Source organism: Pelophylax lessonae (genome assembly GCF_965119305.1).
Source record: "Pelophylax lessonae genome assembly, chromosome: 1".
NCBI classification, from domain to species: Eukaryota; Metazoa; Chordata; class Amphibia; order Anura; family Ranidae; genus Pelophylax; species Pelophylax lessonae.
Window position 1 is genome coordinate 271,529,165 of NC_138768.1, and position 12,345 is coordinate 271,541,509.

A 12,345-nucleotide genomic window follows, 5' to 3' on the forward strand; every position below is an offset into this window, starting at 1 on the left:
GAAAGTAGAGTGCCACTGTCAGAATACAATGTCCCAAGAGGAGGGATTCCTCTATTCACCTTTCACGTTTGTATTTATTTTTTAATTCGTTAAGACTACTGGCTGAATGAAGTAGCACAAGTGTGCGGCTGTAAGATTCTGGTACCTTCGGTACCCTTCCAGCCCATTTCTTCCGCATATAGCTACCTGTCCCTTTAACTCTCATGACGTCATCACTAGGCGCCGCTCTGAGCGGCTATTTCAATCGCCGGCTTTCACTCACAAGGTGTTCGTGCAAACCGCTTGTTATACAGCCTTGTCTGACGCTGCCGAAGCCTCCAGCTATTTCCCCAGTATCTGGATAGACCGGAGTCTCGCTACTTGATCCTGTATCTCGCTACTGATCCTGTATCTCGCTACCTGATCCTTATCTCATTACCGGACCCCTCATCTCTCTAAACCAACTAGTGATAAGTACCCCACAGGGGATTCCTTCCTATCAACTTTCACTATCTACTCTTGCATACTAAAGACTGTTGCTATCTATGCATTACTATTTCTATCATCTGCACTGTTACATAGATTGCTAGCTCTCGAGTCTACTACCATCTATATCCTTGCACTGAGTTAGCAATTCCTGTACACTTCATCTGCTGTCCCCTACCACCTGTTATTTGTACATGATTGCTAACCTATCTGCATACTATCTATCACCATCTGCTAACACTCCTGAACATTACTATTGAGTGCCTATCATTGCTATCACTACTCACGCCTGTCCTTTCAGCACATCACCTCTATACTATCGTATACAACCTATCACTCCAGGAACATCTTATCTGAGTGTCTGTATATTTGCATGCTGAGGCAGGCTGGGCCACAATTATGAGTCTGGAGAGTTGGATATGGTAATTCAACACATCTCTACACGACTACTGAGTGGAAATTCTGCAGCTGCAAATCCAGTTCACTAAACAAACGCCGGAGCGTTACAGTGGCCAGCTTGAGTGAAAGTAGGTAAAGAAAAAAAACACCCTCCTTTAAAAAAAAAAATCACATGTTGTTGCTTTGCAGCCTGAAATGAAGACAGACACAGCTTTTGTTTTATCCAGCTGTATTTACCCAGTGCAACTTATATCATCCATGTGAAATCTAACACCAACATATCATAAAAATAAAATAAAAAAACAGAATCACAGTTGGAAAAGGGATCACCCCCTTGTGTCAGTATTTTGTTGAACCAACTTTTGCTTTAAATTACAGCTTTTATTCTGATGGGATTGGTCTCTATTAACTCTGCACATCTAGACTTTTCAATATTTGCCAACTCTTCCTTGGAGAACTGCTCAAGTTTAGTTAAAGTGGATTGTGACTTTTCAATGGGGTTTAAGTCTGGGCTCTGACTAGGCCATGCAAGGACATTTACCTTTTTCACCTTCAACCACTGTGTGGTCATTTTTGCTGTGTGCTTTGGGTCATTGTTATGTTGTAAGGTAAACCTTCTTTACACTGACAACTTTCTGGCAGAGGGCAGAAGATTTTCCTCAAGAATTTGATAGTATTTTGCCCCATCCATTTTTCCTTCCATTTTGACAAGTGCTCCAGTGCAGAGAAACACCCCATAACAGGATATTACCACCTCCATGCTTTACTGTCAGAATGGTATTATTTGGATGGTGAGCTCTATTGGATTTCCGCCAGACTTATCGTTTAGTGTTGAGGCCAAAAAAAAATAGGATTTTTGACTTACCGTAAAATCCATTTCTCTGATGTTCATTGACGGACACAGCTCTTCATCTTCATGACCGTAGAGTTATACTGCCCCCTACAGGAGTAGGACACTAGGCAGAAAAAAAGCTTGAGCATGCCTATGGGCCAGTCCCTGGGGGTATACTCCCACTTCCTGCTATAGGTATTCAGTTTTGTAACAAGCAGTGTCAGAAGAAAAAACCTAACTCCAAACAGGGGCGGGTGCTGTGTCCGTCAATAAACATCAGAGAAATGGAATTTACAATAAGTCAAAAATCCCATTTTCGCTTTTATTCATTGACGGACACCACTCTTCATCTTTATGACCGTAGGGATGTCCCAAAGCAGTGACAAACATGAGGGGAGGGAAAAGCAGAAAAACTTTCCAAAGGCTAAACATAGCCAACCAGATAACTTAGAGCTCAACTACAAACAACTGGAGCTCATCTGAAAAAAAAAAAAAAAAAACACCCCTTAACCCCTTGTGGACCGCCGCACGACTATTTACTGTGGCGGTCAGCCCCTCACAGGCAAAGCGACGTAGGGCTACGTCGCTAGCCTGTGAGGCTCTAGGGAGCGAGCGCAGCCGAAGGCACGGTTCCCCCCCCGCGCGTGTGCCCTCGCTCGCGATCGTCCGTTACACCGGGAGAAAGGCAGGCGGCTAATGTAAACAAAGCCGCCTGTCATTCTTCCCTGTGTAAGAATGGAGATCATACGGTTCTACTATGTAGGACCGTTGATCTCTGTTCTTACACATCAAGCCACATCCAATCACAGTTAGAATCACGCCCCTAGGGACACACTTAACCCCTCCCTCTCAAAAAAAGTTAACCCCTTCACTGCCAGTGTCATTTTTACAGTAACAGTGCCTATGTAAAGCACCGATTACTGTAGTAATGTCACTGGTAACCCCAAAAGTGTCAGTCAAGGGTCCGATCTGTCCGCTGCAATGTCGCAGTCCCGCAAAAAATAAAAAAAATAAATAAAAATCGCAGATCGCCGCCATTACTCGTTAAAAAAAAAAAAAAACAACAAAAATCAATCCCTTAGTTAGTAAACGCAATAACTTTTGTGCAAACCAATCAAAATACGCTTTTTGCAATTTTTTTTACCAAACATATGTAGCATAAAACAAATTGGCCTATAATTGTTAAAAAAATTTTGATTTTTACATTTTTTTTGGGGAATTTCATATAAAAAAAAATTTGAAAAATAATGTTATTTTTGCAAAATGGCGCTCTTTTTTTGTTTATAGCGCATGATCAAAAAAAAAAAAAAAAAAAAATTAATCGCACAGGTGATCAAATACCACCAAAAGAAAGCTCTGTTTGAGGGAAAAAAAGACGTCAAATTAGTTTAGGTACAGCGTCGCACGACCGCGCAATTGTCCATTAAAGTCAAGCAGTGCCGAATCGCAAAATAGGCCCTGGTCAGGAAGGGGGTAAAATCTTCCGGGGCTTAAGTGGTTAAAGAGGACAAGTCCTCTAAATAGCAGCCTGCAAAACTTTGTGGCCAAAAGAAGCATCCGCAGATGACAACACATCCACTTTATATATTTGTGAATGTGTGTACAGACAACCAGGTGGCCGTCTAGCAAAACTGCATCACTGACGCCTGATGACGGAAGGCCCAGGAGGCACTAAGCGCCCGAGCAGAGTGCACCCCAACAGGAAAAGGAGGAACCTGACCCTTAATAGAATAAGCCTCAAACAAACAGTCTGTCTGATCCATCAGAAGTAGCCAGCCCTTTGCGAGGTCCATCCGTAAGGACAAATAGTGAGTCTGCCTCCTGAAACGACTCCCCAGCTGCCAGGTACACCCCAATTGCCCAAACCACATCCAGGGAATACAAAGCAACTTCCTTAGGATGCTTAGGCTTGGGACACAGGGAGGGCAACACAATGCCTTCGTTCAAATGAAAATTAGAGACGATCTTTGGAAGGAACGACGGCCATGGCCGAAGAACCACTTTATCCCTGTGAATGAGTAGGTAAGGTGAACGACAAGACAGCGACACCAGCTCAGACACCCTGCGCGCAGAAGTAAAAGCCACCATAAAGGCCACCTTCTGGGACAACATAAGCAGGGGAATCTGCCGAATATTTTCAAAGGGAGGTTTCTGGGGAACTGACAACACAAAATTGAGGTCCCACGGTGGCAATGGAGACCACACCGAGGGAACCAAGTGTCTCACTCTCTGCAGAAAGGTACGCACCAAGGAGAGTGTGGCCAACGGATGTTGAAAGAAAATTGCCAAGGGCGAGACCTAGCCCTTGATGGTACTCAAGGCCAGAAGCTGCTCGACCCCTCGCTGGAGGAAAGCCAAAAATAGAGTCACCGAAACGGAGCGAGGGTGAACCCTGATGGATTCCCTCCGCGAAAGGTACGACTTCCAAGTACGATGGTAAATCTTCCTAGAAGTAGATTTTCTAGCTTTTAACAGCATAGGAATCAGCGATTCAGAAAACCCTCTATCCTTCAGCACCTGGTTTTCAACAGCAAAGCCGCCAAAGCCAGCTACGGTAAAGCAGTATGGTAGATTGGTCCTTGGGACAGCAGATCTTCCCTGAGAGGAAGTCTCCAAGGAGCATCGGCGACCAGCTGTACCAATGGCTAAAAGGCTGTTGGAAGACGACCGCCAAAGCCAACACCTTGGCCTTGATGGTACTCAAGGCCATCTTCTGTTCATGCCCCCGTTGAAGGAATGTCAAGATCTGAGCCACCGAGCAGGAGTGAGGATGTACCCCAAGCGACTCACACAACGCAATGTACGTCTTCCATGTACAATGGTAGATCTTTCTAGAAGTAGATATCATAGCTTTCAACAGTGTAGGAATCACTAATTCAGATAAACCCCTATCCTTTAGCACCTGGCGTTCAACAGCCAAGCCGTCAAAGCCAGCGACTGTAAAGCAGGATGGAAGATTAGTACTTGGGACAGAGGAACAATCGGTGACCAGCCGCACCAGAACGACATACCAAGCCCGATGAGGCCAGTGCGGAGCCACTAAGATGACCGGAATCCCTTTTGCCTCGATCCTGCGTAGAAGTCTAGGCAGAAGATGGAGAGGAGGGAAGGCGTAAATCAGCTGATACTGACCCCACGGGGCCACTAGCGTCTCTGTGGCATCCGCCACAGGATCCCTTCTCCTAGCCACAAACCTCTGAACCTTTCTGTTCAGCCGAGATGCCTACAGATCCACCTTGGGGGTGCCCCACCGGAGACACAGCTGATGAAACACCTCCAGATGAGGGGACCAGTCGCCTTGATCCAACGCCTGCCGACTGAGGTAATCCGCCTCCCAATTTTCCACCCCGGGAATATGTACAGCGGAGAGGGCTGCAACAAACCATTCTGCCCACCTTAGAATGCTGGCTACCTTCAGAGCCGCCAGGACACTTCTTGTGCTCCCTTGGTGATTGACATAAGCCACGGCCGTGGCATTGTCCGATTGAATGCGCACTGGACAACCCTGAAGACGATCCGTCCAATGATCCACACACAGTCTGATCGCTCGGAGTTCCAAGACATTGATCAGTAGTCTGGACTCTGCGTCCAGATCCCCTGAGCAGATTGCTTACTGAGGACGCCTCCCCAGCCGGACAGGCTGACATCCATGGTGACCACTGTCCCAATACAAAGGAAGGAAGGCATTTCCCAACCGAAGCGCCAGAAAATGTATACCATATCAGAGACTCCCTCATTCTCTGATTCAGCCGGATCTGATTGTACAGAGACTGAAGAGTCTTGTCCCATTTGGTCAGAATCTCTCTTTGCAGGGACCTTGTATGGACCTGTGCAAACAGAACCGCATCAAAAAGGTAGACACTATCAGGCCCGGGACCCGTATGCAAGTTAAGAGGGATACCATCTGCTGGACAGCAGGAGACGAATTGCAACCTGCAATTTCTGGAGTTTGTCTAGAGGAAGGAGCTCTCTGGCTAAGGCCGAGTCCAGAATCAGGCCCAGATAGTCCAGCTTGGTGCACGGAGCCAGGAGCAGACTTCTTAAAATTCAGAATCCAGCCAAACTCCCGCACAGTCCGTATCGTGATCTCCATGTTTTCCACCAGAGCAGAGGGAGACTCCGTTCGCAGAAGGAGATCGTTTAGTTAGTACAGTAACGCGATCCCCCATTGGCGTAGAAAAGCTAGCACCGTGGCTAACACTTTTGTAAAGACCCGAAGAGCAGAGGCAAAACCAAAGGGTAATGCCACAAACTAATAATGCTCCTCTCCCACAGCATAGTGGAGAAAACGCTGGTGACTGGCACACATTGGAATGTGAAGGTAGGCATCCTTGATATCGATCAAAGCGTGGAAATCTCCCTGGTGCAGGGATGCCACCACCGTTCGAATGGATTCCATTCTGAACTTCTGTACCCGCACAAAGCGGTTGAGCGCCATGAGGTCCAGGATTGGACGCACTTTGCCTTCCTTTCTTCCTGGGGACTGAACAGGTTTGAATAAAAATCCTGAAAAATGTTCCTTAGTCGGAACCGGGACAATGACTCCTTGAAGGAACAGGTCTTGTACCGCCCCAAACAGGCCCTGTAAGCGGTCTGGGGACAGGCACATGTTGGAAGGAAAAAAACTTGCCAGGGGACAAGAGCGACAAGAGGGGGCGCCCCTTGACAATGTCGTAATGACGAAACGCGTTGGGAGGAGCTAAACCTGCGTCATCACGTCACACCCGGAAGTTCGAGGTCGGCCATTTTCTTGGTGGGAACCGAACACTGAGAGCCTCCTCTATACAGCAGCATTACATGCCTTATCTTCGTTCTGGGTGAGTGTATTTCCTTATATCTCTTAATAAAGTATCCATGAGGTAATGCACTATGGGCTCGCCCTGTTTTATTTGCCATTTCCCACCTTTATGAGATAACCGAAGGAGTTTCTGAGTGAGATCTTGGAGTGGAGTGTGAGCCGGTACTATCAGGTGGCTTGAACATTCTGGGAGCTGCTTTGCTTGGAAATAGGCTGGAGTAGTCCTGAACTACCCGAGGCGCCTGTCTCTCTGCTTATTGGTAAGAGGCTGTGTATGGTGGTCGGGACCTCACATCGTTTGTCATCTCCATTTTTCACCTGGGTGGATGAAATTTGCAATAGATCTGTTTTGAACTGTTCCTTGCACCTTCGTTCACAATAATATGAAGATACTTCTTTTACATCATTTTTTTGTTTGGACTGTCGCTTCCAATTTTTGACATAATTGGATTGGGTTATTAATCTATATATATGCTGTGCGACTGTCTTTCTTATTGTTGTGTGTTTTACCATTGGTGTGTGCTCTCAACTTCTCTCTGTCAGTGGGGATTATGTTATGTTATATTTTTTGCTCTAGCGCAACTCCCTTTTGTATTTTATGTTTTTCTAGCCACCAGGAAGTAAAATCATCCAGGAGTCAGCACCAGGGGATGAGGAGGGGCTCCCATTGTTGAAATCGCCACCCACAGGACTCCACTGTCATGGCCGCTGCTAACTTCAGGAGCAAACCAGAGCAAAATGGCCGCCGGACTGCACAAACATGGCCATGCCGCCGGGTAAAAAAAACACACAGGCTACAACAAAATGGTGGCTCCACACAGCACCACGATGCATACAGGGACCCAGAAAAGAGACCAAGCCTTAGGGATAAATCCAGGCAGGATGGGGGGCCCTGGCTGGAGCCCCCAACAGGTACAACCCCCACCCCCACAAAGTCGATTGTCTTGTCGCCGGCGGCGCATCTCCCCCCCTGGCCCCCATCGCTAGCAAGCACACTCCCCCCACCCCAGGAACAGTGGCCAGACCACCCAAACAGCCCCAGCATATGTGGAGGGGACGGGGGGTGCCTGTGGGAAGAAGGAGGGGAACCCGGGGGTCTGACCGTCCCAAGGAGGGGCCCAGGTCCCCTCCAAAACCCTCCAGAGGGAGAGGTGGGACAGCTACTCAGCATACCAGGAACCAGGCGGCCACTGCTCCAGACAGAACCCCTCTCCATCGAAATGGGGGAACGGTCAGCCAGGAGGTGGTCCAAAAACCGGTCGTATGTGACCTTGCGAGGCGTTGAACTCACAGGCCAGCCCCTGTCCATTGGGGCTATGTTGCGGCCGACCTAGCGTGGAGCTGAGGTCTAGGTAGAAACAAAACTGAGTGGCTATACCCCCTGGGACTGCCCATGGGTGTAGCCAGAATTTTCTGCCTAGTGTCCTACTCCTGTAGGGGGCAGTATAACCCAATGGTTATGAATACCAGGACCTATGTCCGCCAATGAACGAAAGAGAAAAGTTGTTCATACTTTCCAGATGACCTCCCCTGCATTTAGAAAAGCTAAACGCAGGTGTGCCAGAGTGAACAAGGCCTAAATGTATGCATTAAAGTGGTTATAAAGATTCAGGGTTTTTTACCTTCATGCATTCCATGCATGGAGGTAAAAAAAAAAAAAAAAAAACATCGGTGTGCAGCTCCCCACCAGCATTATATGGCAACAGGGTAATTTAGTGAATTAAGGATGAAAAACATTAAAGTGGTTCTAAAGGGAAAAAGGTTGCAGTATTATTTTTCTTCATTAATTCACTAAATTAACCTGTTGCCATTAAAGGCTGGTGGGGACCTGCACACAGAAGGTTTTTTTTTTTTTTTAATTTCATGCATTCAGGACGCAAATATGTGGTCTCTCGGCGAATGGGCCTTGGCACCGAGTGGTCGCATATTTGCGTTAATTGGGTCCAAACACAGTTACCGGCGGCTTTCCGATCATGTGACTGCCTTGACAGCCAATCACGGCGGGCACGATTCTAAACCCCGTCCCGCTTCCTGCCATCCTAAACCCTTTAAAGGGCCGGCTCCAAGGGGTTAAGATAAACCTTCTCTATGCAGCAGCCCCTCCTAATACTCACCCGAGCCCCAGCTCGATCCAGCGATGTGCACAAGTGCCTCAGCTTTCCAGGGACCCCAACTTCTCATTGGCTGAGGCAACATCGGGAGCCACTGGCTCCAGATCCTGTCAATCACAGCCAAGGAGCCAATCGGGTGAGGGAGCGGGTGGGGCCGAGCTGCGGCTCTTTGTGTGAATGGACATGCAGAGCCGCTGCTTGGGAGTGAGCCTGCTTGGGTGAAGCTTGCTCTGGGGGCAATCAGCAGGAGGGGAGCCAGGAGACCGGGCGGGTGACCCGAGAAGAGGAGGATCCAAGCTGCTCTGTGCAAAACCACTGCACAAAGCAGAGAAGTATAACATTTAAAAAAAAAAAAAAACAAACAAGAATAACACAAGACTTTAATATCACTTTAAGAAAATTTGTGTAAATGAACTCCATTTTATGCAAAAATTCATAGTCCACTCTTTATAGTTTGAAGCGGTACCTGAAGTTGGCAAGCTGCAGCCAGTATTTCCTGTACATTGTGGACACCCAACTCCAGCTCAGATGTGTATATGAAATCCAGGATCTTGCACATTGCATTGTATGTTATGCCATGGATCTGCACTTCCTGCTGGTCCATTTCTCTCAACCCTCCTGCAAACATCCCCCTAATAAAAAAACAGCATCACAAAAAGAATTTGTGGAAAGTATTACTGTGCCTGTAACAAGGTCCCTGAGATCCCGATTTCAAAAATAAAGAAAACAAACAGGAAAAGAAACAATTATGTGTATAGGTGTTAAATATTTAGGAACCTGAATTTGTATTCTCATAACACCAAATAAAAAACACAAACATCAAGCTGCCCGCATTAAAAAAAATAATAATACATTAAGTGGGTCAAATTAAAGGATGTCCTACTAAATAGTTCATGCCTGTTTTTAGAGCTGTTGAACTAAAAATAGCAATGCCCTGTAAACCACATAGATTATCTAGGAAAAAAAAAAAAAAATATTGTGGGCTAGATGATTGTTCATACTCTGCTGCTGCACTGCACCAAGAAGTGAGATATTTTCAGATTTGTGATAAATCCATAAAGTCTAGGGTGAAGGAGAACATTTTATGGGTTGGGGCGGGTCTAAACATTGACTATTACATCATAAACTTGTCACATTTCTTTTTTTTTTCTGTACAATTTTAGAAAAAAAAAAAAAGAAAAACAACATTAAATAGGGGGGATCCATCCAAAACAAAATTTCTCTTTTTGTAAAGAAGAGTGAGCCCCTTTTTTTTTTTTTTTTTTTTTACCATTTTAAAACCCAGTTAAAGAGGTTGTAAACTCGTTCAAAAAAATTTTTTTTTTTTTACAACCTGCCAGAGAAAGACATAATGAGCTAGTATGCATCGCATACTAGCTCATTATGAAATACTTACCTTAGAACGAGCCTCCGCCTTGCCGCTCTCTTACCTGTATGACGAGCGACATGTTCAGTCGCCCTACTTCCGGGATCGCGGCATCCGGCCACCTGATTGGCCAGAGCCGCGGTGACGTCACTCCCGCGCACGCGCGCGGGAGCCGGCGGTCACGGCACGGGGCTCTGAAGGAACGGCACGATCAGCCGTTCCTTCAGAGCGCATGCGCCAGTGACGTCACTGGCTGCATTAAAGGTAAATATCTCCTAAACGGTACAAGTTTAGGTGATATTTACAGTACCTATAGGTAAGCCTTATCATAGGCTTACCTATAGGTGCAACTTCCTGAGGAGGGTTTACTTCCTCTTTAAAAAGCACAGCTCTACTTCACACAGCTATGCAATGATTAAGGCCCCTTTTACAGATGCAGACAATTTTTTATCCATTCATTGCATTCGCAGTGGATGTTAAAAACTGATGGGCAGCTGATGTGAAACAGATGTAAACTGATAAAAAATGCATCAATTTTCTCATTGAAAAAAACATGACTAAACTGATGAAATGAACGTTCCACGTGTGTGAAAGGGGCCTTAATCTCTCTGCCAGGATCCTCTACATGTGTTAAGTTTTTTTTAACATTGCATCACAGACAGAATACATGTATTTTATTATATGAAGTGTATAGAGGTGTTCATCCATAAACAGCTATTTGCCCTCTGCCTAGGACAGTTAGGCCCCTTTTACACATGCAGACCGTTTGTCTGTTTTTTATCCATCTGTTGACAGAGGACAAATGGATGTCAATGCATTTCAAGGAAAAATGGATGTAAACCGATGATCATCCGTTTACATCTGCATCTGTAAGTGTCCATTCACACTGGTACGACTTGTCAGGCGACTTGGTCAGCCTGACAAGTCGTGCATTGTCGCTCCCATAGTGTAGTACAGGACCGGTTCTAATAGGAGCGTCACATGACGCTCCGACTTAGAAAAAGGTTCCTGTACTACTTCGGGGCGACCTCGGAGCGACTTGCATAGACATTCATTTTATGAAGTCCGTGCAAGTTGCGCCGAAGTCGCGCTGCACGCGACTTCACAGGTCACCCCCTAAGTCGGAGCGACCTAGTGTGAACCGGCACTTAAAGAAAACAGAACAGACGAAAAACGGATGTAAATAAACAGTCAGTTTTTGCATCAGTTTTTGTATTGGTAGTGGATGTAAAAACACTGATGTAAAACCTGATGAGAAACAGATAAGCAGCTGATGAGAAACTAATGAAAAACTAATAAAAAAATGATGTAAACTTTGAAAAAAACTTAAATGAACTGATGAAATGAACATTTCGCATGTGTGAAAGGGGCCTTAATCTCCAAATTGGAGCCTGCTAAATGTACTGGGGATCCATGGAAGTGCGCAGGCAGCTCTACAGCTGCCAGATGGCTTCCACCTGAAAGCTTACAATCTGCTTGTCAGATTAACCATACACTCTCGTCTGCTTTGGCAGCCTAGTGTGTGTAAAACCAAACTCTGCCGCTGACTTATGACTTACGCTGGTGCCAGTAAAAGGGCTGAAGAACTGCATTTTTTCGTGAATGTTAGGCATGGTTGTGGCGGTGCCTCAACTTGTCGGCTGTAGCTGTAGTGGTGGTGGTGATGGTGTGAGCTACCAAATCAGAGATCCTGTGTGAACTGCAGCAGAAGCTGAGGGATGGGGGAAGTGGGTTGAGATGATGGGGCCAGAAATTAAAATGCCACATCCCACAGCAACAGAAACGCACAAGTTGCTTTGGATGTGCTTCCCATTGGGTATGGCTGTTTTATAGTGCTAGTCTTCATTTAAATGTCGTTGTGAACGTGCATGTGCAGTAGTGTCTTTAGGATAAGCCAAAACAGTGCAGATGCCTTGCGTATGCGTAGTAGTGACACAATGTTATAAAAACTACAGTACAGCTAGAGCGAACCTGGCATTTAGCGACAGTGCTGCTGGTCTCCTCACAGTTATCACTGTATATATTGGCAATGACATACTAGTACAGACATGCGACTAGTAACTAGTGGGTTATATATGTCACATGATCTACTGAATAGAGCAGAAAATAAGTTGATAGTGACTGGAGACCCTGTGCTGGGAGCTGGTTGTGGGTTTCACTGCTAGTTAGAGGAAATCAGCAGCACTGTCGTGTCTGGGTTCCACCGCCTGCACATAGAAAGTAGAACCCAACAGACTTATATGAGGCCAGGAGATGGGTCAGTTCTAGGTACCCATAGTCCACGCATCACATGGCCAGTGGTGCAGTACAAGCTATTAAAGGAAATGTCCAGGAAAAAAAAAAAAAATAACAAACATACAGTATCTCACAAAAT

The 12,345-nt window shown here is 46.0% G+C and overlaps 1 protein-coding gene across 3 annotated transcripts in view; it reads right to left on the reverse strand.

Moving 5' to 3' along the window:
* KLHL22 (kelch like family member 22) overlaps nt 1–12,345 on the reverse strand; it is a 97,945-nt gene that overhangs the window by 70,769 nt on the left and 14,831 nt on the right. For all 3 annotated transcript variants that reach the window (XM_082243419.1, XM_082243420.1, XM_082243421.1), the window contains one exon: nt 9,072–9,237. In XM_082243419.1, the coding sequence (XP_082099545.1) occupies nt 9,072–9,237 (166 nt within the window). The remainder of the gene's footprint in view (nt 1–9,071; nt 9,238–12,345) is intronic.